Source organism: Rhinopithecus bieti, unplaced genomic scaffold (assembly GCF_001698545.2).
Source record: "Rhinopithecus bieti isolate Rb0 unplaced genomic scaffold, ASM169854v2 scaffold_13029, whole genome shotgun sequence".
NCBI lineage: Eukaryota > Metazoa > Chordata > Mammalia > Primates > Cercopithecidae > Rhinopithecus > Rhinopithecus bieti.
The window spans coordinates 924,847-952,471 of NW_016807982.1; the positions used below are offsets into that span (position 1 = coordinate 924,847).

Here is a 27,625-nt window from a genome sequence, read left to right on the forward strand (position 1 = left end):
GGCCGCGGGAGGGGCGGTGCGGACACGGGCCGCGCGCTTCCTTTGTGCGTCGAGCCCCGCCTCGCGCCCTCCGGAAGGCGGGTTAGGGACGCCCGGGGCTCAGCTTAGGGAGGCGGGCGCCACGCCACGAGGAGGCTGCCCTGGCCCCCTGCGCAAGTGCTCCTTGGCGGGGCGGCCCGCGACTCCCGCCTTGGACCGTTCACTCCCTGAGGGGCCTGGGGGCTTTCGGAAGACTAATGACCGCCAGTCACCGAGAGCTCAGTTCGTGCCAAACCCAGCTCGCACTCTCCCCACTTATTGTTCACAACGACCCTACAAGTCATTCTCCTTCCTACTGGGAACCGAGGATCAGAGAGAAGTCATGGCCCAAGTGCCCCGGTCACACCTCTATGAGCGGCCTCGGGCTTGCGGCGGAGGCTGATTATTGAGGAAGTGGCTTCAGGCGGCCCGCCGTGCCTGACACACAGTTGGAGTTCTCTTCCCCAAGCGCACCGGGTGAACCTGCGCCGTCGTGGCGAAGCGTACTCATTCAGCTCGCGCGCGAGGGGCTGCTGGGGTACAGAGAGGTCCAGCGTGACACAGTCCCCACCCTCGGGAGCGCGAAGCGCAGGAAGGTGCTGGACCCATGCCAGGGACTTCATTCTTGACTTCCCTCTATTCCCAACAAGGCCCAATTTTCTTGCCTGCCTTAGTATTAATATTCGTTCCCTGCCTTTCTTCTCCCCCCACCCCTTTCAACTCTCAGGCCTCATCCCATCTTCTTTGTTTACATTTATTTTACATTCTCCGAATATTTACTTAACTCTCTTTCTCCTCTATTTTTCAAAATTTCAACCCCCCTTTTCATTAATATTCATATTCCCTTCTCTGCCTCTGCATTTCTTACACTTATATTTTGTTTTATAAACTAGGGTAACACAGGATTGTATCCTCAACTCCTGTTCCCTAACATGCGCACACTTTCCTGCCTCCCTCTCTTAAGTTCCACCAGTTCTTCCTGTAATGCTCTTTCCCCCAACTTTGTATGCCCAGGTCCTACCTATCCTTTAAGGTCCAGACTCAAGAACAGCAGTTGGCAAACTTTTTCTGCCAGGGACCAGAGAGTAAATATTTTAGACTTTGTAGGTCATACGGTCTGTCGCAACAACTCATCTCTGCTGTTGCCGCAGGAAAGCAACCACAGACAATATGTACATGAACGAGTGTGGTTGTGTTCCGATGGAACTTTATTTATGGGCACTAGAATTGGAATTTCAGATAATTTTCATGTATCATGAAATATAATTATTTTGATTTTTTTAAAAAAAATTTAAAATGTAGAAATCATTATTAGCTTGAGAGCTGTATGAACACTGGCAATGTGATGGTTTTGGCCATTGGGCTGTAGTTTGCCAACCTCTGCTCTAGAACGATGCCTCGTCCTCCCTGAAATCTATCCTGATAATCTCTAGTTGGCAGTAACTTTTCCTGTTTTGTAGCTTTTAAATGACTCACCTCAAATCAGTCTATGGCATTTATCACATTTTATTTTCTATTGTAGTTTTTTTCCTGTGCATTTTTCATCATTCCCAGTAGACCTTCAGCTCTTGAGGTGGGGTACAGACTGTGTTTCTCTATGTGCTACCTCCCTTCCCACAGTGCTTTGCACAGACTACTCTGTGCATTCACACATACACAGAATGGGCCAGGTGCAGTGGCTCACACCTGTAATTCCAGTACTTTGGGAGGCCAAGGTGGGCAGATCACCTGAGGTCAGGAGTTCGAGACCAGCCTGGCCATGATGGCGAAACCACATCTCTACTAATAAAGTACAAAAATTAGCTGGGCATGGTGGTGTGTGCCTGGAATCCCAGCCGCTCAGGAGGCTGAGGCAGGAGAATCACTTGAACCCGGGAGGCAGAGGTTGCAGTGAGCCAAGATCATGCCACTGCACTCCAGCCTGGGCGACACAGTAAGAATGCATCTTAAAAAAAAAAAAAAAGACATACACAGAATGGATATTTAAGTCTTGGGTGGTTGACAGTTGTTTCCACTGTGTAAAGCTTACTTCTGTCATGAGATAGGACCTCAAGAGGAGGATGCTTGTTTGTATATCACCATGATTAGATTTCAGAAAGAAAATTTTGAGAGCTTTATGGAGAAGAAAGACAGGCAAATGTCAGTTCATTTAGGGGATTCTGGATTACAAACACTTGAGCAAAAAATGTTGATTACCACTGTTCTGGAGACGGCATGAATCCTCAGTGGGGTCTCGTATGATACTTCTATTAACAAATTGGTAAAAGGCAAATAAAACATGCTATATAATTTACAGGTGGCAAAGTTAAGCAGAGGAGTTAGTATAATGAATAGCAGAATTCAGATAGAAAAGATTCATGCCTCACCACTTGCTTTTATCTATGCCTCAGTGGTCTTACCTTTAAAATGAGGATAAAAGTTGCTACCTCAGAGGGTTATTGTCACAATTAAATGAGGAAATATGTGTAAAGTCTAGCAGAGAGGGCTCAATAAATATTAACTAGTAACCATTACTGTTGTCTTGCTAGGCTGGAACTATGGGCTAAATTTACAAGATAACAGATGTAAGCAATTATATTTTGGTTCAAACTGTAAATTATACAAGTTCTAGACTAGGGAGAGCTGGCATGACAGCAGTTTCAGGTAAGATGAAACCTCAGAAACAAAAATGAAACCCAGCTCTCTGGAATTCAGGTGACAGTGCTCTGTGAACAACGGTGTCATTCCTATAGCGTTGGAGAGTTCACGGGGGCCATTCATGCACCATCCTGATGAAGGAAGGTGAGGGAGTGACTATTGTAGGAGTCAGAGTCATGGTGCTGCCCTTTCACAGCCACAGGACCTGGAGCCCCTCGGCTTTTGTTTCTGCCTCTGAATGATGGGGACAGTTCTACTTATGTCCTAGGGCTGTCGTGAGTGAGTAAACAACTTGGAACAGTACTCAGGTGTTCAACAAATTGTAGTTCCTCCCTACCATAAAACATGAATCTAGGGAACAGCCCTGCCCCTGAAACAGGCTTCTAAAGACTAGTAGCTGTTTATATTTGGAATTAGTGTGCTTAATTTTGGGGACCAAATGTTAGGAAAATTAATGAAAAGGTAGAATGTAGATAGACAAGCCTGACCAGAATGATGAGAATGGAGGTCTTGACCTGTCATAAGTAAAAAATGAAAAAAGTCTCAGATATTTAGCCTGGAGATTTTCTCATTTTTAATGGGGGGAGAGGCAAGAGACAGTCCGACAACTGTCTACAAACACTGTATAAGATGGACTCTTAACAATTCACAAGACAGAATCATGACCAATGCTGGCAAATTCCAAGAGAGCAGGTTTGACTTCACTTGAAAAGCAGCTTTCTGATAATTAGAGCAAATCTACAGTGGAATGGACTGCTGTTCAAAACCCATTCTCATCTGCAAGTGTGCAGAGAGAGAAGGGATGACCTCCTTCCCATCCTTTAATTTTCCTGCTGTTCTTTCTCCATATTCTTTTCCTTGATCCTGCTTCTGTTCCTTGTAGAACCTTTGTACCCTTTTTGCCCTGCCTTGTGCTAAGGTATTTTTTTCTTATTTCTCCATCAACTTCCAAACTCTTTTTCTCTTGGCTGTCCCCCACCCCTCCTCAGCAAACACAGCACAATGACTGGAACTGCCTCCCTGAGTTGCAGGGGGTCCATGGCTCAGAATGTCACTGAGATCTGGACCAACAGTGCTGTGCAAACTGGCAGAGAGGGGAAGGGAAGCAAGCAGATCTTTGCAGAAGGCGGAGGTACTGCCGTGCCTCTCCCATCCAGATGAAGGAACCCAGCAGAGTCTCCTGAACCTCAGGAGGGGAGAAGTCCACTTGTAACTGAGCCCGCACAGACAGATGGGGATCCCAAAGCTGAGCACAGTTTCCTCAGAGATGCTTCCTGTGAGCTGAACTCATTTGAGTCCCCTTCTGCCTCTCCCTGGCATTTCCCTTATTTTTGAGATGTGGTAGCTGTTTTGCCATATTTCCAATATCAAGAACCCCCTTTCATACCAAAGGAAGCAGAGAACTGTGACAACTGGCCACCTGCCTCCACTCTCCACTTGGCGTATGTCTTTGTGGATACATCTGACACCAGTGACATGCAGGCAGGCCCCAGTGTCTGGCTCTAGAACTTTCACCTTTCTCCACCCTCTTGCTCTAATATCTTCGGTGTCTCCCTTACTTTATTTCTGGTTCATCTTCTCACATCCCTCCTCTGTTTCCAACCCCCCAGCTTCCCTGCTTGTAATAGTTTGCCCTCCCATTGCAGATGCTCAAGTGAAATGTGCCAGGGCATTGCAAGAAAGGCCAACTTTCTCCCCTCCCCCAGAGCCCCACTGTGCTTCATACCGTGAGCTGGGGATGGCTGGATGTTAGGGCTCTTGGGTACAGGCAGGCCACCAGGCATGGCAGTGACAATAGCCTGCTGATGTGGTGATGGGCCAGACCGAGTCTCAGGCACACTCTTCTCCCCTGGTGCCGCTTCTTTCCAGTCATCAGGAACACACTGCTGGGGCTGTCAAAGGACAGGACAGAGAGAGGGGCCTCTCAGAAATAGCCTTTGCATTCTTGGGTACTTCCCTGCTTTCCGTGGAGCTTGGGAAGCAGGCAAGGACCTTAAGATTCAGTCATCCTCAAACTGGGGAAAGCCCTCTTTTCCTTCTTGGAATCCCCAAAGATGATTTCACCCGTCAGCCTACCCAGAAGCACTTCTTGAAGGGGCTGCGGGGTCGTCCGAGCTGTGGCCGCCCCGTGTGCTCCCTGGACCTTGGGGCTGGCTTACTTACCACTGGTGAAGCAGGCTGCAGTTGTAAGATGACGGCTGAAGTGTGCTGGAACCTGCGTTGAGGAGTGTGGGGCACGCCCTCGGGATGTCCATTCTGAGGCCCAGCATCAGGCGTGGGAGGGTGACACTGCTGACTGCCGCCAGCCTTGTGCAGGTTGGCAGTGGGACACTGGAGCGGCAGGGCGGGTGTAACCGGGCCTAGTGGCATGGCATGGGCCTCTGAGCTGGGCTGGAGGGCCACGCTTGGAGAGACTGAGGCGAGCTGAGGGTGGGGCTGAGCTTGGAGCCCAGGTCGTGATGGCTGGGGCGGTGGCTGCTGCTGTTGTGGCTGTGGCTGCTGCTGGATCACAAATTGGGGCTGCAGGTGCTTTGAGGATGGCTGTGGGAGGAGCTGGTGTGGCTGCAGCTGAGCATAAGCTGAAGGGGGAACGGCCAGGTTAGAGAGCATGGCTTGACCTTCTCTTCTGCTGTCTTCCAACTCTGCCCCTCCCACATCCAAATAAAAATGGCTTCCCAAATTCAATGTCTCTTGTTTTCATCCCTTTCATTTTTCACCCTGAGCCTGGCCTGCTCATTGCCATGGCCTAACACATTCACTCTATTCCTGCTTTCCTCCTTTGCTGGAGGAACACTGGGCTCTTTGAGCTGTCCCCCACCCGCAAAGCTTAACTCCTCGCAACTCAAAACTCACCTCCTCTGTGAGTCCCTCTTTGGCCATTCTGGCAGTTCAGAGAAATACTGGATTCTAAGTGTGGCATGCTGTCTCTCTCCTCCACACCCTTCATCTGCTGTTCTCTGTACCTGCAACAGCTACAGCCTCTCCACCACTCAACCCAGCTCTGCATGGCTAGTCCTCATCCAGCCTCTGGCTCTGCTCAGGCGAGGCCGTCTCCAGGAAGAGCCAGTAGACAATGGTAGTTATTGGATCCTGGCATCAGGCAGACCAGGGCTGGGTTACTGGTTCCCTCTGTTATATACCAAGGGACCTGGGACTAACTACTCTCTGGGCCTCAGGTTCCCAATCTAAAAATTAAAAATATAATTTCTGTACAGAAGTTGTTAAAAGGATGAAATGAGAAGAAAATGACAGAAAAATGGCTTAATGTGCACAGCACAGTGCCTGGCACGTAGTCATATTCAATCATTTCTAGTCATAACTATTATTATCAGTCTGGTTTAGGTTCTCAAAGTATCCAGGGTCTACCTCTATCATAATAATGCTTATTAAGGTGGGTTGTAATTGTTTCTTATCTATCTTCCACATCATGACCTCCTTGTGGTCAGAAACTTCGTGTATCTCTCTCCAGAACCTAACACAGTGCCTGACAGGAATTTATTTTTTGCCATGTGTTGCTATACTAGCTTTTCCCTCTTCCATTTTAAGCAGGCTGACTCTTTGAGGTGAGAATTCTTATATTTTTTAGTAATCCCTTCAGTGTCTAGCTCATGCCTTGTTTAGAGTAGGGATTCAGGAAATTCAGCTCAGAGGTTGTCTTTACACAGATCACTCTCTGGCTAGTGCCAGGCCAGCCTAGGACGAAGCAGCTCAGCTGAATCTGTCCTGTTTAAAAACTGCCCTCCACAGAGACTTCCCCGGCTGGAGAGCTAGCCAAATGCATGGCAGGCCACAGCTGGAGGCCTGCAAATGGACTTTTACAACTAAAGCCTCAAGCCAGTAAGGATAAAGGCGAATTCTGGGCCCTGAGTTCACATTTTAAAAGGATCCTGTGATACAACGGATGCAAAGTAAGCAGGTTTCAAACTGAGTTAGGGGAGGTGCCTTCCTTCTTGAATTTTGTCTATTCACATGCAAGTTTTGAATGGTCTCATCCCAGCCTGACATGGAATTCCAAGCAGAATTCCAATAGGATTTGAAAGGACAGAAATAAGACATGTTACAAAGGAAAAGCAAAATGGGTCTTGGTGACTGTCTAGTCAGAGAGAGATGGACTATGGATGGCCCACAGGGGTTTAGTATGGAGGATACTGAATGACGGGTTTGGGAAACTTGGACACCAGTGTGATGTTGAGGGAAGTGTATAGGATTTGGGTTGATGGAAGAACCTTTGTGGAAATGCCAGCAGGCATTTGGTAATTATAAACTGTCCCTGACCCCAGTCTAAGCTGTGTCTCCTTATCTCACGTTGAATAGGTCAGAATTTAACAATCAGGCACTTTTGAGAAGGCTGTTGATAAGGCACCTGGGAGACACTGAAGAGGCCACACAGGACTTTGTTAGGCGCCCACAGTCAGAACAATCTGCAAATGATGGGCATTGTCACTGCAAATGCAACCAAAACTTTTTCTCCCTTAATGCAAAATCATGGATTCCTGCCCCTGGAATGTGGAATCATTCTTAGGGGCTGCCCATGTGAGGTGGGAGCTGGAGATGGTCCAGGTCAGGGAGGCTGAGAGGATCAATGGCATGCCCCAGTACTTGCTGGCTGTGCGGCCTGAGACAAGGTACTCTTCTTTCTCAGGGCTTCAGAGTTTAATCTGTGAAAGAGGAGGTCTGGGCTAGGTGATCACATAAATCTCTTCCACATCTAGAATTTGATTGAGTGGCTATAGCAGGAAAGTAGTTTACAATTCAGGGTTATTAAGGAGGAAAAAGGGTTACAGAGGGAAAAGATTCTGTATCTATATAGCATAAACATACATTTGTTTTCCCAAAAGACCGGGAAAGGGGACTGCTGTCCTGGCTTCTATTCCTGTGCTTCCTCTCCTATCCCATTCTCTCCCCACCCTATGCTGCTCATGGAAAACTGAAAGCAATTGTTTTAGGATAAACCAGGCTACTATACACCAAGCGTGGAAATCAAGCTCATAAGGCTTGAATCAATTCACAGATCAGAGACCCCAAGGTATTTGGGGTATATATTAATACATCCTTAACTTTTTGAGATTAATAAAAACAAAGATCATGATTTAACTTCAGCATTATCCTGGATCAAAAAAAAAAAAAAATCCTTTTGTTTAGAGTATTGCAGTAAAGTGTCTTCCTGATTCCAGTTTCTTCTCTCTGTAATCCAGCTTAGAGAGTGCAAACTAATCTTCCTAGTGCACAGATCTGATCTCTCACTAAAAACTGCCAGGGACTCTCCTTTGTCTACAGTTGTCTAAAGCCCCTGGCAAGAATTCAGGATCTCTTTACAACATAAACCACCCTTTTAATTTTTATCATTTATTTGACCCAAGCAATCTTTACTGTTCACTGTACCCTGTACAGAGTATATGCCTTTTCTCATACTGTCTAGAGTGCCACAAATCAAATTCTAGTCACCATTCTTTGGCCTTTACAGCTGACAGGACTTTCCCCTTTCTCTGAGATGACATTCAGGCCGCTTTGCTTTGCACTGCCCTCAGAGAAGCAGTGTGCCCAGAAGTCAAGTATGAGCTCTTGAGCCAAAATGCTTGGATTTGAATTCCAACTCTGCTGCTTACCAGCTTTGTGACATGGGGTGAGTGAGTTACTTGACCTCTCTGTACCTCTGTATCATCATCTTTATTTTTTATTTATTTTATTTTATTTTTTTTGAGACAGAGTCTCACTCTGTCACCCAGGCTGGAGTGCAGTGGCTGGATCTCAGCTCACTGCAATCTCCACCTCCCGGGTTTATGCCATTCTCCTGCCTCAGCCTTCTGAGTAGCTGGGACTACAGGCACCTGCCACCTCACCTGGCTAGTTTTTGTATTTTTTAGTAGAGATGGGGTTTCACCGTGTTAGCCAGGATGGTCTCGATCTCCTGACCTCGTGATCCGCCCGTCTCGGCCTCCCAAAGTGCTGGGATTACAGGCTTGAGCCACCGCGCCCGGCCATCATTATCTTTAAAATAGAGGTAAGGGTTATACCTGTCTCAGAGTTATTCAGTAAGTGACTTATCTCTTTTAGTAGGCAGAATTTATGTGAGTCATTTGTTTCCTCCAAAATATCTTGAGTTTAGTAGATGCTCAATCAATATTGCTGAATGAATGAATGAATGACAGACAACATGGTGGGACTTGTTTATCCTACAAAACTTGTTCTCAAGGCTTCAAGTATTCAAGAAACAACTCTGTGTCCCAGAAATGCTGGAACTCTTGCCTCAAAGTATATGGGAGCTGCAAGCATACCAGCTACAGTTGCAGGACTACTTATGCACTCATTTTCTCAGAAGTCTACTATAATTGATTAGAGTTTGATGTTACCTGGCCTACAGGCAAGGAGAGTATGCCTGTGGGAGAGGAATGGCAGATCTTTTTACTAACCACTACTCTTAAGGGAAGATATACTTTCAACCATTCATTCACTCAACAAACAATTTATTAAGTACCCACCACACACCAAGTACTATGGTTGGTACTGGCTAAAACATGGTCCCTAGAAGAGACTACAGTTTAGTAAGAGACAGATGGTAGACAGATACTCTTAGCATAATTTGGTAAATATTATGATAGGCGATAAGCACAGAATATTGAGAACATGCAAAAGGGGATTCAGCTTTGGAAGGAGAGCAGAGAAGGTTTCCCAGAGCAAGTGTTTAACATGATTCAGAGTTAGGAAGATGACAAAAGGAACAGCATTTGGGAAGACTCAGAGGCATAAAATACTGTGGTGAATTCAGGGATCTCCAGGTCATCATGTATAGCTGAACCCCAAGGTGTCTAACAGAGAGGAGTCAGAAGAGGAGGCAGTTTTTGGCTGGGTCTAAGTTATGCTAGCACCTTCTAGAGGCTGCTCATCCCTAAAGATGTTTCATGTGATTAGGCTGCAGGAGGGAACTAAGGTTGGGGTTGGCTCTAGAGGTCAGTGCTCCGCATACACAAGAATAGACAAGGAAGCTCCTTTTAGAAAACTCTAAAGCAATAGCCACACAAATTTTCCATGATGCATTCCCTTGGCTTGGGGTCAGGAGGAGTTTGATAGGGGAAGTAGAGCTAAGGGAAGTTTCCCTGTAAGAAACTTATAAAACGGTGTTGGGTTGCCAGCTGCAGGGGCACTCTATGATAGTCTGATTATGCTTGAACGTTTTCAGGCCTCTTCTGCAGCCCTCTGGAAAAACTACCAAATACTTGCTGTGTACAGGATTCTTTGCTAAGCAGCTTGGAGCATTATAAAATAAACTGTTATCTGCATCTCTGCCCCTAGCCTGCCCTTGGCAGAGGATGGCAGTATAGCATAAGTCGATAAAGGCATGGGTTTTAGAGTCAGTCAGATCTGGGTTTAAATCTTGGCTCTGACACTGATAGGCTGTGCAATCTTAGATAAATTGCTCAACCTCTCTGTATCTTGACTTGCTGTTCTGTAAACGGTGATACATACCACATAGTTGTTAGTATCAAATGGAATATTTTGTTTAAACCACAAAGAGATTCACTGCCTTTGCTCAACACTTGGTACCTAGTAGATGCTCAGTAAATGGCAGCTATTCTTAAAATACTGTTACTGTGTGTTGCTTTGAACTTCTCAAAGAATTTTTATCATTTAAATCTCATTTATTTCTAACAAGAAGCCCATGAAGCAATTGAGAAGTGTTTTTATTTTACAAGCAAGAACTGAGAGTAGTTTCCAAGTGACTTGTACAATGCAGTAAGTGAAGGGAAACTTGACTTCATTTGACAGGTGAGGCTTGGTGCCTTGCATATTACACGATGCTGATGGCCAAGTGAATAACAAGGGTCAGTAAGGACGAGCGAGTACAGCAAGCCTAGGAGTATTAGTTGCAGGCAGTTGGGAATTCTGGAGGCAATCTTGGAGACATGGACAACAAAAGGGGATTGTTATGCCAGGAGGCAGGGAGGGAAAGCGCCAAGAAAGTCACAAAGGGGTAGGAATTGGAGAGAGAGACAACAGCATATTTGCTTGGCCATAACAGAGGGTCTGCATGAGGACACCAGAAGCAGTCAGAGAGGTGCAGTGGGCAGTGGGGGGAGGGTCTTGAAGGTCCCCCATGGAGTCAGATAGTCAGTCAGAAGTCATTAACCTGATATTTAGTGAGCCCTTACTATAGACTAGACATTCCAGCTGATCAAGGAGGACATAAAGACACAGTGAAGGTTTTTCTCTTTTTTCTTTTTTTGAGACGGAGTTTTGCTCTTGATGTCCAGGCTGTAGTGCAATGGCACGATCTCGGCTCACTGCAACCTCCCCCTCCCGGGTTCAAGCAATTCTCCTGCCTCAGCCTCCCAAGTAGCTGGGATTACAGGCATGAGCCACCACACCCAGCTAATTTTGTATTTTAGTAGAAACGGGGTTTCACCATGTTGGCCAGGCTGGTCTCAAACTCCTGACCTCAAGCGATCCACCTGCCTCGGCCTCCCAAAGGGCTGGGATTACAGGCATGAGCCACTGTGCCGGGCTACAGAGAAGGTTTTTAAACGAGAAGGAAATAACAGTCTCTGAGGGAGATAATTCTAGCAGTTGTGAGTAGGATGTCCTGGCGATCAGTTAAGCCTCATCCCATCAGCAGGCCTTAAGCAAAGCAGGAAGCCAAAACAAGAGGAAGTGTCATCAGAACCTGGTGACAAACTGGTGACAAGCTGGGTGGTGATGGAGCATGGGAATGAGGGAGGGTTTTCTCTGTGCCAGTCACTTGCGCAGGCCATCTCAGTCATTTACAGCCTGTGGGAAATATAATCACCTCTGTTTTACAGATGAGGAAATGGAGGTTTACAGAGCTTAAGTAACTTGATCATAGTCATTAAACTAATAGGTGATGAAACTGGGGTCTGAAACTAGGTTAACTCCGAAGCCCACTGCTTTTCCCACTGTAACACTCTGCCTCCCTGATGGCTCTGACACCAACAGGCTGTGCAATCTTAGATAAATTGCTTAACCTCTCCGGATCTAGACGTGCTGTTCTGTAAATGGTGATACATACCACATAGTTGTTAGTATCAAACGGAATATTTTGTTTAAACCACAAAGAGGTTCACTGCCTTTGCTCAATGCCTAGTAGATGCTCAGTAAATGGTAGCTATTTAAAAAATACTACCTGTTATCTGAATGTGAAGTCAAAATAACTCTGTGAGTCTGGGGTGCAGGAGGACCTTGCAATTGTGGACAGTGCTCAGGATACGGTAGAGGGGCCCTTTCCAGAGAGGAAGATGCAGGATTTTTGTTTTACAAATTCTCCAAATTAAAAAAAAAAAAAAACTTGTATGCAGGTGGGGTGATGTCTATCCTACAGACAGCTGAAATGTATGGGGAGAAGGGAGGAGGACAGGGATGGATGTGTATTAGGAAGTCACTGGCAGACAGGTGGTGGATGTCTGAAAGGTATGAACCAACAAACTCCTCTATGAGTGAAACACAGGCCACAGGACTGAGTTTTAGGAGACCTACAGCTAATGGCAGAGGGCAAGGGAAAAGGAAGGAGGGTCCCACTTACACACACAGATGGTCACACGCGCACACAGCCACTCTGGGCTTAGGTGCTTCCCAGTGCCAGCTGAGATCCTCCTCTTCCTGTTCCATTCTTGAAACTTACTCATTTTTCAAAGCACAACTCAAATTTCTGCAGCCCCCATTAGAATTTAAACTCTTGTTCATCTCTTTAATACCCATAGTGTTCAGCATAATGTTTGGCACATAATAGGTGCTAAATGAGTATCTGTTGAGCCACATAATTAAAGGGACAAATGGTTTGGGGATGACAGTGACTCTGAGCCATACCTCTTTCATTTGTGAAATGGAATAATCACCGTTAAGATGAAGTGAGATATGTAGGTAAAGCATTTAGTACAGTACGTGGAACATGGCTGTTCTTTAACTGGTAAGTATTATTATTAGTCCACAGCAACCGGGGAAATAGTCTAATAGAAGCCTAGGATGAAGAATTTTGGGAAAGAAGAAACATCCACCAAGGCCAAGTCCCTTTGTGTGTCAGTCGGCTTTCTCTCTCACACATACACGCACACAGGCTCGTATGCACAGTGAAAGATGTTAAGCAAAATATAAAGCTTCTCCACTGACAGCCTATTGATATAGGCTGGATTTTCTCCCAACATAAAAGAGATTCTTAGTCATCTAAATTTGGTGCTACAGTAGATAGTTGAAATGACCTCCATGGCTGGTTCCACGATTTTAACATCAAAATCGTTGGGGATTTCTAGCGGATGACAGTCCCTCCTGTATGCTTTGGTTTTTATTGGATTCCCTAGGTAAAAGTGTGCTTGCAGTTTGGAGGCTGCTTTGGGAGGGAAACAGGGTGCCCAAGAATCCTAGAATCAGCAACATCGCATTGTCCAGCCTATTGCAGACAGAAATCACTGCCCCTGCACAAAACGCTCTCTGTGTTCAAACAAAGCAGCTGTGTGGCCTTCCAGCAGAGTTCTCGCTCCTCAGCTGAGACCTGAGGCGGGCTGAGGATGCAGAACAAAGACCTGGCATCTGAAGGCCCAACTGGGTGAAAGGGCCCCAGCTTTTCAACAACCTGACAGTTCCCTTTTATCACAGCGTGTCCCTCCCGGTCAGCAACTTTCTCCTCACCTTTGGGCCTGAGTGTGCACCCAAAGCCCGGAGTTTATCCACTAGAATGAGAACTCCAAAAACCAAGTCTCCTATCTGGGGCTGTGGCCCACTTCCTTAGGATTCGGCTTCCCTGGAGGCCAGGCCCAAGGGACCCCTGCTGCCTGCCCCTCTTCTGCCCTCCGTTTCTCAGTCCTGTCAGTGAGAAGGGCAAGCCAGGCCCTTCTCCTTCCCCTCCAAAGCCCAACCTCTTAGGCTCTGTTCTCCGCCCCTTACTCCCCTCCCCACCTGCTCCCCACCCCTTTTCTCGGCATAAGGGACCTTTTCTATTTGCAGAGCCTAAAGAAGCTGGTTGCCAAGGTGACAGGAGCAGGAACAGCAGGGAGCTTGCCATGGGGGAGGGGCTTTGCCCCCAAACAGCTGTCAGTGGGAGCAGTCCCAGCTGGGACTGGAGGGTCTGCCTGCTCTGGGAGGAAACAGCCCCCAGGAGAACACATTCCTCTCTGCCATACCCCCCCAACTACCCCACTGCAAGTCTCCACTGGTTACTTTCCCTGGGGGCAGCCAGCCAGCCAGCTCAAAAAATGCTCCAATAACAAACAAAAAATGCGTGCACGCTCGCTTGCTTTCTCTCTCCCAGACACACACACACACACATACACACATACACACATGCATACTCAAGCACGCTCTTCTCTCCTGCTCTCAGATCCCTTGGTTCATTGACAGTGGGTTGGCTGGGCAGGAGGCCAGAAGTCACCTCTGCCCAGGGAACTGTGTAGCCCAAGACAGGTGCTGCTCCTGGCTGCCCTGCACTAGGTCCTAAGAATGATTTCAGTCCTTTTTGTTCAGGAGCCCTGAGAGGATCTTCCCCTACTAAACCTCCCCAGCTGCCTTCCATCTGGGAGGTGGGAGTCAGGGAGCTCAATATCCGGGCTTACAGAGAGGAAGGGGTGGGAGAGAGGAAGAATGAACGGGATAGTGGGAGGCAGAACAATGCAGGCCCACTGCTTTGTGTCTCTGGGGAGAGGTTCTTTGTGGGACTGCAGTTCACAGCTGCTCCAGAGAAAGTTCTGTGAAGCCACTGGTCTCTGCACTGCATTCTAGCCAGGCACTGTTAGGCTTAGGCCCTTGGGCCTCAAGCCTGTCACCTGTTGGTGTTTACCTTTACATGGGGTCTCCACCAGACTCTGCAAACCCTGAATAGGCTTAGACCTCCCCAGACTCTTTCAGCTTTGGGTCAGAAACAGGAAAGGCTGAGGAGGCCCCAGATTACTGTAAGAACTGAGAGGGACAATCTGGCTTGAGATGAAGAATAGTGTTTGACTCAGCCCCCAGTCCTGCCACTTACTACTTAGGTGACTTTGAGTACGTGACAGATGTAGTAAGCTCCTGGAGAACCTCTCTGAGCTTGTTTGCTCATCTGTAAAATGGATAAGGACACCTACTGGACAGGGATCTTTACAGGGTTTAAAGAAGCGTGATGCGTACAACTCAGGGCACGTTATCTAGCACATGGTGGACGTCCTGTGAATGCTGGTCCCGTTTCTGTCCAGTTTTCTTGAGAACTGAGTTGCCTAGCAGCCTTAGGAGGAACCCAAGAACTAGTCTTTCTTTTCAACAGTGTTAGAACTTAGGGTGCTGGCTTAGATTTAGAAAGAGGTTACATGTCGGCCTGGGCCGGAAGGGGGTTCTCAGGAAGGCTTGAGATGCAGATAGTCCTCCGGGGCATATGCAGATTGAACGAGAAACTAGAAGTGCTCATTTGGGGTCTCAGCTCTAGTCCAAGCTGCTTTCAACGCATTGAAAGAGCCCCCAGTCTACCCTTCTGAGCCTGACTTTCTTTTTCCATAAAAGGAAGAGGCTGGGCCACTTTCTGGAGAAAGCCATGCCAGACAGTGAGAAACATCTGAAGCCACAGGGCCGTGAGGCCTCCGTGGGGAGGCGCCTTTCTTGGCTCAGCGGTGACCGCTGGAATGCAGCGACTGACCCTTTGCCCCTGGGTAATTTCTGAAGCCTCGAGAAGGTGAATGAGGGATTTTGACCCCGTTTCCTCCTAACTCAGTGCCATGTGCACTGCTTTGCTTTTCTCTGCCTGGGAACCTTCCCCACTCTGTCGGGTCACGTGCTCATGCCGCAAGGCTCATATGCCGTGTCCTCTGAGGGACGGCGTCTCTGACCCATTCTGCTTGGCAGGCAGCTGACCATCTGTGCCCACACTGTGCCTGGTACTTAGTCCTAAAATAGAATTTATGAAGTGGAATGGATTTGCTTCTATATCTGGCTCACTTCTTTTGACTGCACACTCCTTTAGGGAAAAAAAATCCTATCCTATTTTGCCAAAGATGTATTGAGATATATTCTTGATGTATTTTCTCAAGAAAAAGACCCGCAGGTTAGATTGGATGGTAAAATGGTTTGAGAGAGGACTGCAGTTAGTGGTTGTCTCAGGGATGCGATCAGCGTGACTCTCTCTTTAATGCAAAGCCGTGTGCTCTGCCATTCTATTTATTTCTATGGTAAAACAGCGTGGTCTTGTTGCCTAGACCTATAAGCCTGGCTTCTTGGGCTCTTGGCAGATTTTCCCATGAAAGATTGCCTACAATGGGCAGCATGGGGATAGTTTTAGGAGGCAGGGAAAGGGGTCTAGCAGGGCATGTGGATTCATTGGACCTGCCTCACAAGCAAGCTCCTAGATTTATTCTCACTGGCAAGCCTTTCACTCTCCTAGATTTATTCTCAGTGTCACCCTCACTGGCAAGCCTTTCCTAGCTCCTCTCCTCAAGGCCAGATAGCTCCTCTGTTCTGACAGCGTTCAGAGCTTAGATCTATTATGGCATATGCACTGCACTTATCTGTCTCCCCAGCTAGACTGTGGAGGGCAGGACCTGAGTCTCATTTATCTCTGCACACCTAGAATTGGCAACATGACTGGCAAATACGAATCAACAAATGCTTGCTGAATGATGAGAAAAACTTTCTACACTCCCATCTCCCTGTCTGGTTCTCACATGCTTCTGGCTAGCCCCTGGCCTTTTTGCTGAGTCTTGGAGAATTTCAAAATAGTTCAACTGCCCGCCTCCAGCCACTCCAGGTTGTGCCTACAGCTCAGAGCTGTGGCTGTGTACCCTGATTCATCGCTGTGCCCACTGTGCAGAAGGACTCCTTTATTCCAACTGACATGGCTGCCCTGCATAAAGTTAGACCAGAAGCATGGCACAGAGCCAGGAGCTGATGGACTCTTCGAGACAGGGAGGGAGAAGAGAAAGACCCATGGCTGGTATCTTTGCAAATCCATGGGAAAAAGGAAAGTCTGAAAGTCTCCTTCTGACTCATGGCCCTGAGTTTTCTGGGAAAGGATTCCTGCTTCCTGAAGACCTTACCTGGTGCAATGAGGGGGTGGGCAGCCACAGCAGGAACCGTCCGGCTGAGCCCAGCCCGGCCCTCCATGCTCCCTGGCACACTGCTGTTGCCATCTCCTTTCTTGAGTGGCTCCATCACACTGTCAGCTATGCCAGGCTTGGCACCTGCGGGGGAAGCCTGAGCAGTATTTCTGCTCTGTGCTGGGGTAGGCAGAGGTTGGCTACTGCCTGGCGTGGGTTTCAGGGCCAAGCTGGGCAGGACAGGCTGAGTGGGGGTGGGGCCCGAGGCTGCTGCTGCTGGCGTCTGCTGTGTTCGGAGGGTCAAGTTCTGTACCTGGAAAAGAGGGGTCTGTGGGAGTCCAGAGAATGTGGTAGGAGCAATGCCAGTACACAACTAAGAGGGAGAGAGGGATGGATCCAGGAATGGCTGAATAGAACAGGAGGTTGTCAAATCAGAGAAAGAGAGAATGTGTTAGTGGCTGGAAGAGGAACCAGAAGCACGTGGAGTTGCTAGAGAGGGCCAGAGAGTTCGCTGTGACTGCATCCAGCAGCAGAAGAGGCTGAGTTCTGAGAAGGGCCTGCTGCCCAGCTGGGCAGGCAGGGGTGGGGAGGCCGGGCTCTGTCCCTTCTGTTGACCTCCCTCCTCCCCTACACTTTCAGGACTGGATGCACACCACCCAGAAATAATTCCCAGCGTCGGGGAGCATGGGGCTTCCCACACTGCAAAAGGCCAGGGCAAAAGTGGAAGTTAACTGACCAGCAAGGTCACCAGGCAAATATCTTGTCTCAGAATAAGGTTGCCACCGGCCCTTCCAAGACGGCCAGCACGCTTACTCAGCCTGGTCCCTGGCGCCCTCTGCTGGACACATGGAGGCTGTGCCAGACTGAAAATCTTGCTAACAGCCCTCTCCCATCGCCCTCCCCATTCTGTAGAGATGGGGAGAGGCGAGTGGTAGGGGTTCCTTCCCCCGCTGCCCACAGAATCTTCCCAGCCACAGTAGTATCTGTGTACTCCTAGCAGAGCAGGACATGTCTCTGCTCCCTCTTCCATGCCATTTTTCTCGAGTCCTGGCAGCGGTACCATGTGTAACCAGAGTGGGACTTTCCACTTATGGAGCAGCAGCAGCCAGACCAGCAATCCTGGGGCAGGTGTAAAGCATGGAGGGTAGCACAGCCCAGCCCTCCCTGGCAATCATGCTGGCCTCAGCAGGCTGCCCTCTGGCTCCTGACCTGTGTTTGAGGGAACAAAACAGAGCCAGGAGGGGCCGAGGCCTTTTGGAGGAGGATAGACGCGCAGGCCTGGGGGCACTGGGGTGTCCTGTCTCCCGCCTGCTTTCCTAGCTGATCCCAGCCTCTCCTTGTGCCCCTCCCCAGTATCAGTGCCCCTCTACCGGGGTGCCCACCCCCCTGCCCTCCCACAAGCATGGAGTCCTCACCTGGGCGGGGGTGGGGGGCCGGGCGGGGGAGCCAGTGCCGAGCTCAGGCTGCACAGTAGCGACGGTGGCCGTGGGCGTGAAGATGAGCTGAGGGGACAAAGGAACAGTGCCGCCTAGGCTCCTAGCTACCTGCACCAGGTTACCTGGCTGGGCCTGGAATCACAGGAAACGAGGCGCCTTTTACCTGCCCGATGTGGACTCAGCCACAGGACACAACTGTTTAGCCCAGGAGCGGCTATGAGGAAGGGCAGGACCGTAGAAGCAGAAAGACAAGGAAGGGGGAGTCCAGGGGGAGCGCCTGCCTTTCTCCAGAGGCTCGTTGTGTCCTGACCCAGGCTTGGTGCAGGGGTGGGTGGGGAGAGCCGCTCTGGGGCTACACCAAAGCCTAGTTCCCTTCAGAACCCTCTGTGAGGGGCTTATCCCAGGGGAGACCGATATCCCCAGGATACACTGAAGCCACTGCCTCCTCAGCATCCTGGGAAGCGAGATGGATGCCCTAGGACCACCTTGCAGGTCTAACCCACTGCTGAACCCAGGCCTGAGCCACGATGAGACTGCCCTCCAGGGGATCAAGTTCGATGTATCCTTTTGGTCATTTTCTAGTCAAAGTTAGGTTCAGAGGGGCCTGGAGACAACAACGGCAGAGGAAGCGGACTGCCTGGAGCTGTCCTCGTGTCTGAATCCCATCCTGTGGGGTGCAGGATCTACGGTGTTCTCTGCATGACACCTCGACCTCCGTGGGAGTCTAGCTCTGCGTCAGTGTGGATGTGCTGGTGCCTTGACAGGGTGCTGTCCCTAGAACTCTGCGATAGCGCAGCTGTGCTTGTTCCTCTGTGGGTGTATGCCCTGCTCTGGGGAGGGAGGCAGACAGGCAGGCGTCACAACCCCAGTGGAGTAGAACACAGGGACAAGAAACCTGCAGACACAGTCAGCTTTGGGCAGCAGCATCACAGTGTGTCTGTCCAGTTCCCTAGGAGATGGAAGTCTATTTCATGCCTTGTGCCTAAGAGGCTGTTCCCTGGGGATGGAGATGGGCTTCAAATGATGAACTCGGAGCCAAGAGCAAATGTGTGGGACCACGACCAGACAAGCTCCAAAGGTTACATCCTGGCCATAAGAGCAAAGAGAGGGGTGGGACTGTGTTACCTTCGGGATAGTGTGTCAAGGGCCCGAAGGAGCAGACTTCAGAATGGGAGGTATGAGACACGACCCACGGTGACTGAGCCCTAGCTGAGGCTGCATGCTATTGCCACCCAGGGAGTATGCTGCCATTTTCCCAGGGCATTCTCCTAAATCTTAGGGACTTGGTAGGCTCTTAAGGACTTTTGCACCCCTCAGGGACAGGTACAAAGGAAAGAACTGGTGCTATCCTGAGGACATCCTGCCCAAACAAGCTCACCTGGCCTCTGATTAGAATGGGGCCCAGCTGGGAGGGCAATGGAGGCACGCTGAAGCTGGAAAACATCTTGGGCCCTTGACTTAGAGGTGGCCAGTCCTTGTAAGGATGGTGGGAAGGGGAAGACCCCATTTCTGTCAAGCACATGGATGTCTGGGTGTCCAGGACCACCTGGCATGAACCACTCTGCCCATCCTGATTAATTTTGAGGAGTTTCTGATAAGGGGACACTTCTGTTTCACTCTAGGAGGTGAAGGAAAGGTGGCATTGCAGGTAACTTTCTCTGTTTCAGCCTGGAGCCCCACCCTTCGTGACTCCTCGAGGCTGTACCAAAGCTTCCACTCAGCCTTCCAGGCCCCCTTCTTTATCCCACCCCTTATCTCCTTCCCCTGCCCCTAGTGCTTCCTCCCCACCCTTCTCCAGCTCCCAGCTCCCAGCTTCCAGCTTCTCTGCCTCTGTCCTGGTGCCCCTGAGCCATGGCCCTAGCCATGGGTACTCACCATCTGCGCCCTCAGATACATCTGTGCTTGGCTCGCAGTCAGGGCTGGGGAAGATGTGTTGCCCAAGAGCACAGCCTGCTGAGCGATGCCTGAGGCTGCTGCAGAGTTCACGCTCTGGGCCCGGTTGAGGAGCTGGGCTGCTGCTGGGGAGGCTGCCAGGTTGATCTGATGTGCGGTAGGAGACAGGAGGTTCTGTTGGTGAACTGTGTCCCCCTCATCCATTTCTTTCTCCCCCCTCTTCTGCCCCTTGGTTTATTCAGCCTCCTTCAGGACCATCTGTGGTCCTTGGCCTTGGAGCATCCCCCAGTCCTGCCCCACCTCTGACCTTGGTGCAGAGCTGCAGGGGGATCCGATGTTGGGAGAACTGAGCTATCCACAGAGAGCCCTGACATTGGGAGGATGACAGGAAGTTACTAACCTAAAGGTCAGTAAGAGACATGTCCTTTTCTTTTTCTTCCCGGCAGGAGCAATAGATTCCAGCCGTGATGTTACATAGCCACAGATTCACCATAATTGGGTCTGGGAACTTGGGCATTTTGGTCCTGGGGCTGTGGACTCTGCTGCTGCTCTCCCATTCTACTCACCGAAGATGACTGGGCCGGGGCCTGTGCAGACACATTGCTGCCTGAAGTGCTTCCTTGTCTGTTGGCTACCAGGCTTGCCTAGGAAAGAACAAACTCCTCTTAGAGTCCTAGACCTCCCCCAGTCACTCCTGGGCTCTCATCATCCACAGGAGGTACTGCAGGATGGTGTTAAGGAGAACAGCCTCTGGAGGTCAGCCCCCAACCTGCCTCTGTGTAGCCCACAGCAAGTATCCCGCCTCCTCTGTGAATAGGTGAGGATGGTAACAGTACCTGCCTGATAGGATTGCTGAGAGGACTGAATAAGGCAAGGCACCGCCACTGAGCACTCCAACTATTAGGCCACGGCCTTCGATGTGTGGAGCCCTCCGCTCCACCACCATCACGCCCGGCCACCGCCATCACGCCCGGCCACCGCCACACCCCCGGCCACCGCCATCATGCCCGGCCACCATCATCACACGCAGCCACCACCCCCACACAGAGAATTTGCAGACATGAGCGATAGTGTCCAAGCTGCCCTTCTCCCTGTGGCCAGCTTCTCATCCTTCAAGTGTCAGCTCCAGTGTTATTCCAGCAGATAGGCCTTTCCTGACCATGCAATGCAAGGCCGTCCACTTTGCCCTTCGGTCAGAGCAATCTGTTCTTCTCTTTCATGGTGCTTATTATAACTTAGAGATTTAAATATTTTGTTTCCTTGGCTATTTTGGTTCCTGTTTACTTGCTGTCTCCCATTAGAAGTGCCAAGAAGACAGGGTGCTCAGTATACCCAGTGCCTGATATAAACTTTGCACACAGAAGGTACATAAAATGTTTTTCTAAATGGATAATAAATGTGTTCTTAGCTAAGGAGGAGAGACAGCAACAACGGGCAGACAAGATAAATAGGCAGTGCCCTTCGTTCATGAATGCTTCCCTGGAACCCACAGTCCTTTCCCTAGACCTGCGGTAAGGTGGTTAGGAGAGGGGATCCCTGGCACTTCTTCCCTGGGCTAGCATTCCGCCACTCCACTCACTAGCTGCATGACCCAGGGCCCTGTCCTTCACCTGCTAAAAGGAGATAATGACAGTAGTACCCGCATCACAAGGACTTCTTTAGGTTGTAGTAAGAGAAGGATGTGAAGCATGGGTGCGGTGCCTGCTTCCTCTCCCTTTCGCTTCCACAACCAGGACACCTGGCACCAGCCTTGAGGTCCTTCCCAAATCTCACCTGCTGCACGGCCGCCAGGCTCTGGAGCTGGGCGCTGCTGAGGTGCTGCTGCTGGAGCGCTGCAGTCTGCAGCATGAGGTGCTGCTGTTGGGCAGCATACATCTGCTGCAGGTACTGAGCGGCCGTGCTGGGCTGTCTGTGTAGGGCCTGCTGGATCACCTGAGAAGAGGGAGGAGGGAGAAGAGCCAGGCTGGCAGCTGCCACACAGAATACCCCTTTGGCAGTAATGCCTTGCCTACCCCAGGCCTCTGTAACTGCTCAGGAGACGCCAAGATCTGTGACCACCACCATAGCCAGTTGTGGCCACTCTCTAGAACAGTGGGAGGACAGCTGTTCACAGAGCTTCTTCATCAAGTCTAACCCTATCTATCTTGCCTGTCTCTGCAGCTCCTCCCCAGCACGGCCTGCTCCTGCATCATCCGACTTGGTGAGGAGAATCAGAGCACACACCATTGCTTTAACCAACTCTTGGGCAGTGAGGGAGGCTCAGGGAGATAGAAGGGTCTCCACCAGGCTTGTCAGGCACTCCTCTCCCTCTGTCACTCTGCAGCCTCAGATGAGGGTGAAGCTCAATAAGGCAAGGAAAAGAATGGGGGTGGAGGGAAGAGCAAAGTCAGCAGGGGGCCTACTCCAGCTTCAGCAACAGCCAGCCACAGGAAAACTTAGATGGAGGCAACGCCTTCTCCTTGAGGCTGGGGCTGTAAGGCAGACTTGGGGCTGCTCCCCAGGCCCACAGCTTCTCAGAGTCCCATCAATCCCTTAGAGGAAGGTTGCCTGGGTCTTGCAGAGCAGACCAGTGTTACAGGGACAGCACACTCCCCTTTTATTCTTTTTTTATTTTTATTTTTTGAGATGGAGTTTTGCTCTTGTTGCCCAGGCTGGAGTGCAGTGGTGCAACCTCTACCTCCCAGGTTCAAGTGATTCTCCTGCCTCAGCCTCCCAAGGAGCTGGAATTACAGGTGCCTGCCACCACGCCTGGCTAATTTTTTTGTATTTTTAGTAGAGACAGGGTTTTACCATGTTGGTCAGGCTGGTCTTGAACTCCTGATCTCAGGTGATCTGCCCGCCTCAGCCTCCCAAAGTGCTGGGATTACAGGCATGAGCCACTGTGCCCGGCCCCCTTTTATTCTTTCCCTCCCTCTCTCTTTCTCTCCATCATTCCCTCTTTTTAGCTTCTGTCTCCCATTCCCTGACTGTACTGCTTATTCCTTCTTTCCTGATGGGATTGGCCAATCTCCTGGAAAGGACAAAAGGCTGTCCTTTGATCCTCCCCATCCCCAGGAACAAAGAACAGCGAGTGCCTTTCCCCAGCCCTAAGATCCTCTGACTTCTTCCCATGAGTCCCAGAGACATTTCTCCTCCCTTCTCCCACTGGTCACCCTCCTGTCATCTCTTCCCAGTTGATGCCTTGCAGTGGCCTTGACCAGGCTTCTCCCTATTTTCTACCCTTACCTCTGCTGAATCCCTGGCCACAGGTAGCTCCTGACCGTGGGCCCCATCTTGGCGAGCAAGCCTTGCCAGGATGGGGCCCAGGGTCAGGTCAGGCTTTCCCCAGGTTGGTGTGACTTCTAGGGCTGACAGCTCTAGGACAAAACAGCCTCTGGCTCAGATTTGGGGTTCTGTAAAAACAGCCTGTTATTATAGCAGATCCTCCGTGGGCTCTGGTGTCTCCCCAGACATCCCCATCCCAACTCTTCCACATGCTGCCCCCAGATTCCACTCCTCTGATGTGAACACCCCTCTCCGAGATCCTGTTTTATTTTAACTCTATTCTTTTTCCCTCCTGCTCTCCCAGAATTATTTGTCTGTATTCCCTTTGCCTAGGCCTTTCTATTAGACTCCTGAAAGTGACCTCCCCAGCAGTCCAGCCCGCGTAGTTGAGATCCTGTGACCCTTCCTCATAAGAGGATGTCAACGAAGGGAGACAGGAGGAGCCCAGAATGGTTCTGCATGAACCTTGGGTGATTCCACTCGCCAGAGCAGAACCCCAGACCCCCTTTTGCCTAGAATTGTAATGAATGGCAGGAGTGGGTACATCCGAATGCTGTGGCTAGAAATCAGAGATAAAGTCCTCATGCATGATGGGCCAGGGCCGGGCGCTGGGGTTGGGGGCAAGGGTAGGGGCAAGAAACATGGATTCACTAAGCACAAGGTGGAAATAACTGGGAGAGGGAAGAGTCTAGGGTATCTGATGGCATCTTCTTTAACTCGGGTTTTCAGGCCCTCTTACTGTCTGCTGTGGGTTCTCCCCTGTTCCCTTATCTGGGCCTAAGTTCAAAGCAGGATGAGGTCACTTTTCTAGTATACCCAAACTGTAATAGCAAAGTCACTGCGAGTAAACACTTCTCAGCTGTGGTCTCTCTTTTCTGCCTGTATTATCCGGGAATCTCAAAAAAAAAACCATTGTAGTGATTAAGAACACAGGTCTGGGGAGAGTTAGCTTCAATTTTTTTGTCTTTACCTGAATGACCTTGGACAAGTTATTACCTTCTCTGAGCCCCAGTTTTCTCAACTACAGAATTGTGCCTAATAATAACCAAAATGATAAGTGTGCAAAATGCTTAGTACCGTGTCAGGCACACAGCAGATGGTAGTGCATGGCCCTGACTGCATTTAGGAGCAGTGAGCTGCCACCTGGAAGGCCTTGTGGATGACACTTGCCAACTGCTGCTTTAGGGGAGAAGGTAAAAAGCTGCAATGACAAAGGATTATTTGGGGTTCTTTTGGTTTTGGTCTTTGAAAAACTGAGATCTGTTCTTCACCGGACAATGGTCATTTAGAGAGTAGGTCTAGGTTGCGGCTGAGCAGCTCTTGATCATGTATTATTTGTTATTGTTACTTGTCTGCCCTTTACATTTTCACACACGTGTCCTCCAAACTCCCTGGTTGGGCCATTTTGCATCCTTCACCCCCTGTAACAATACATAAATGTGTATCTACGAACTCACTCCCATATGCCCGTTCTAGAGTCCACATCTAGATTATCCCACCAGACCATGCCAACACCTCCTCTTTGCTAGCTCTGGAGATGATTAAGGAGTATAATTGTCAGATCAATTACAATCTTACCTGCACGGTCTGCCGGTCTGGAATACCACTGTACACAGAAATCTGGGGCCCAGTGGGGCGGCCACTTCCACCACTGCTGCTGTTGTTGCAGCCACTGCTGCTACTGGCCCCGCTGGTACTGCTGGTGGCACAGGCACTGCTAGATGTATGAGGGACTGGCAGCTCATTCTCCATGGCCTGCAGTGTGGCGCAGTCAGGGCGCTCGGATGGCACAAGGGCAGGCAGATGCTAGGAGGGAAGAGGCAGAAGTGAATGGTTTGACAGACACTTACTAGATAGAGAATGCTCACAGAGTCGGCCTTTTGTATCCGTGGTTTTCACATCCATGGATTCAACCAACCACGGATCAAAAATATTCAAGAAACACGGTGTCTGTACTGAACATGTACACTTTTTCTTGTCATTATTCCCTAACCAATACAGTGTAACAACTATTTGCATAGCATTTACATTGTATGAGGTATTACAAGTAATCTAGAGATGGTTTAAAGTATATAGGAGGATGTGGGTCAGTTATATACAAATATTATGCCGCTTTATATTAGGGACTTGAGCTTCCATGAATTTTGGCATCCAAGGGGATTCCTGGAACCAGTCCTCTGTGGATACCAAGTGACGACTATGCAGTATATACATCAGCTTTCCAAACAGTCTGTGGTGGGGCCACTTGGGAACTGAGGTCTCTGTTTTTTGAGACTGGAGTTTCACTTTATCACTCAGGCTGGAGTGCAGTGGTGCGATCTTGGCTCACTGCAATCTCCATCTCCTGGGTTCAAGTGATTCTCGTGCCTCAGCCTCCTGAGTAGTTGGGATTACAGGCAACCGCCACATGCCCAGCTAATTTTTGTATTTTTAGTAGAGACAGGGTTTCGCCATGTTGGCCAGGCTGGTCTTGAACTCCTGATCTCAAGTGATCTGCCTGCCTTGACCTTCCAAAGTGCCGGGATTATACGCATGAGCCACCGCGCCCGGCCACTTGGGAACTGAGGTCTTTAGACACACGTGCCCTCAGAAGGACACAGGGCAGACTCGGTTCACTGACTGACATTTGAAATCAGGTCTGGCTGATTCTAAAGCCTGTGACCTGTTCATTCTGCCGGAGGAGGCAAAACTAGGAGACAGACTTCCTATAACGTTCTCCCTAGCAATGATCTCAGGGATCACCTCTCACCCTATCAGCCTTTTCATCTTTGGGGTGGGGACACTGAACATCGGAGAATTTATTATTTGTCCATATTTATACAGCCACCTAGTGAAAGCAGTAGGATTAAAAATCTACAGAGAAGGCTGGGTGTGGTGGCTCACACCTGTAATCCCAGCACTTTGGGAGGCTAAGGTGGGCGGATCACGAGGTCAAGAGATTAAGACCATCCTGGCCAACATGGTGAAACCCCATCTCTACAAAAAATACAAAAATTAGTTGGGCGTGGTGGCATGCGCCTGTAGTTCCAGCTACTTGGGAGACTGAGGTAGGAGAATCACTTGAACCTGGGAGGCGGAGGTTGCAGTGAGCTGAGATCACACCACTGCACTCCAGCCTGGTGACAGAGTGAGACTTCGTCTTAAAAAAAAAAAAAAAAAAAAAAGAAATCTATAGAGAATAGAATAAGAGAAAGAGGTACATCAGAAGGCAGTCCAATAAACTGAGGTGTTTATTTAGTTTAGTTTGCAAAGCCCGAAGAGCTCAAGTGTGTTTGAGGTCTCCATCTTTATTAGGTATGCACTTACTGAGTGCCCTCTGGATCTAACGCTCAAGAGGGTACCATACTGACCAATTTGGTTAAAATCTCAGGTTGTGGAATCAGAAAGACTTGGCTTTGTCCTGGCTCTGCCACTTGCTAGCTAGGAAATCCTGGCATGTCACACCTGTCTGACCTGTTTCTTAATTAGATGTGATAGGATATGGGCTGTGGTGAACATAAAGAAAAGTGATGATGTAGGGTGCTCAGCAGAATGCCAAGCATATCCTGCGTGCTCTGTAAGCACTGGCTCTTGTGGCCTGGTTCACACTGCCCGGATCCAATAGATCAGGCCTCTCCTGAGACAGAACTGGCAGAGCCTTCTGGAACCTCCTATCCCAGTCAGTAAGGAGGGCCAGAAATTCTTTCAGGGCCCATCCTATGGTCTGAATACAGAACTGGAAATTGCACCTTCCCTTGAGGCTGTGTGCTTGGCAGTGGAGAGGGGTTGGGAAAGAAGGGAAGGGTGGTGGGAGAGGCACACCCAGATCTGAGTTTAAGTTCCTCCTTTTTTCTTTTTCCATGCTCTTCTTAAACATCCTCATTTCTGTGTGGAGGCTGTTCCTTCTACCCATTCCTTCCTACATGGAAAAATAATATGTGTTTGTCATGCCATCACAGACATTCAATCATCTGCTTGTAGAGTATACCAATTTAATAGGTGAAGAAAATACAATTTTTCATACTAATGAGAGCATGATTAGTGCAAAGAGCCAAAGTAATCATTACTATCCTGCTGTTATCTCCCCAATACTGCTCAGTTTCAGGGTTATCATTTCTCAGGCTGCCTTCTTCAGACTGGGGAAATTTCATTGTGGGCTGAAAAAAGTGTGGGTAAAGGCTAAAAGACAGGAATGTTGGGAGTCTGGAAACCCCAGGCCCTCTCAGGTGGCCGGCAGCAAGCTGCTTATGATTTCCAAGGCAGTGTAGCAGCCTGCAAGCTGCACTCTTGACCTTACTCTTCAAGCAGTGATTTTTCCTTATGTTCATATGTCTGCTTTTACTGCCATAGGGCAAGGTGCTTGTCCATAAATTAATTCCCTTTGTCCTGAGCTGCACTAAGTGC

General features: G+C 49.3%; 1 protein-coding gene across 8 annotated transcripts in view; it reads right to left on the bottom strand.

The window, feature by feature from the left end:
* Positions 1-27,625, bottom strand: part of PHC2 (polyhomeotic homolog 2) — a 115,897-nt gene that overhangs the window by 29,246 nt on the left and 59,026 nt on the right. For 4 of the 8 annotated variants that reach the window (XM_017884514.1, XM_017884513.1, XM_017884515.1 and 1 more), the window contains 9 exons: positions 24,821-25,048; positions 21,752-21,910; positions 20,545-20,622; positions 19,961-20,125; positions 19,464-19,703; positions 18,065-18,217; positions 16,650-16,962; positions 4,819-5,234; positions 4,382-4,547 (listed from right to left, as the gene is read on the bottom strand). In XM_017884514.1, the coding sequence (XP_017740003.1) occupies positions 4,382-4,547; positions 4,819-5,234; positions 16,650-16,962; positions 18,065-18,217; positions 19,464-19,703; positions 19,961-20,125; positions 20,545-20,622; positions 21,752-21,910; positions 24,821-24,994 (1,864 nt within the window). In that variant the 5' untranslated portion in view covers positions 24,995-25,048. Of the gene's footprint in view, positions 1-4,381; positions 4,548-4,818; positions 5,235-16,649; positions 16,963-18,064; positions 18,218-19,463; positions 19,704-19,960; positions 20,126-20,544; positions 20,623-21,751; positions 21,911-24,820; positions 25,049-27,625 lie in introns of those variants that run through there. The other 4 variants (XM_017884518.1, XM_017884519.1, XM_017884520.1 and 1 more) reach the window with 2 other exon arrangements.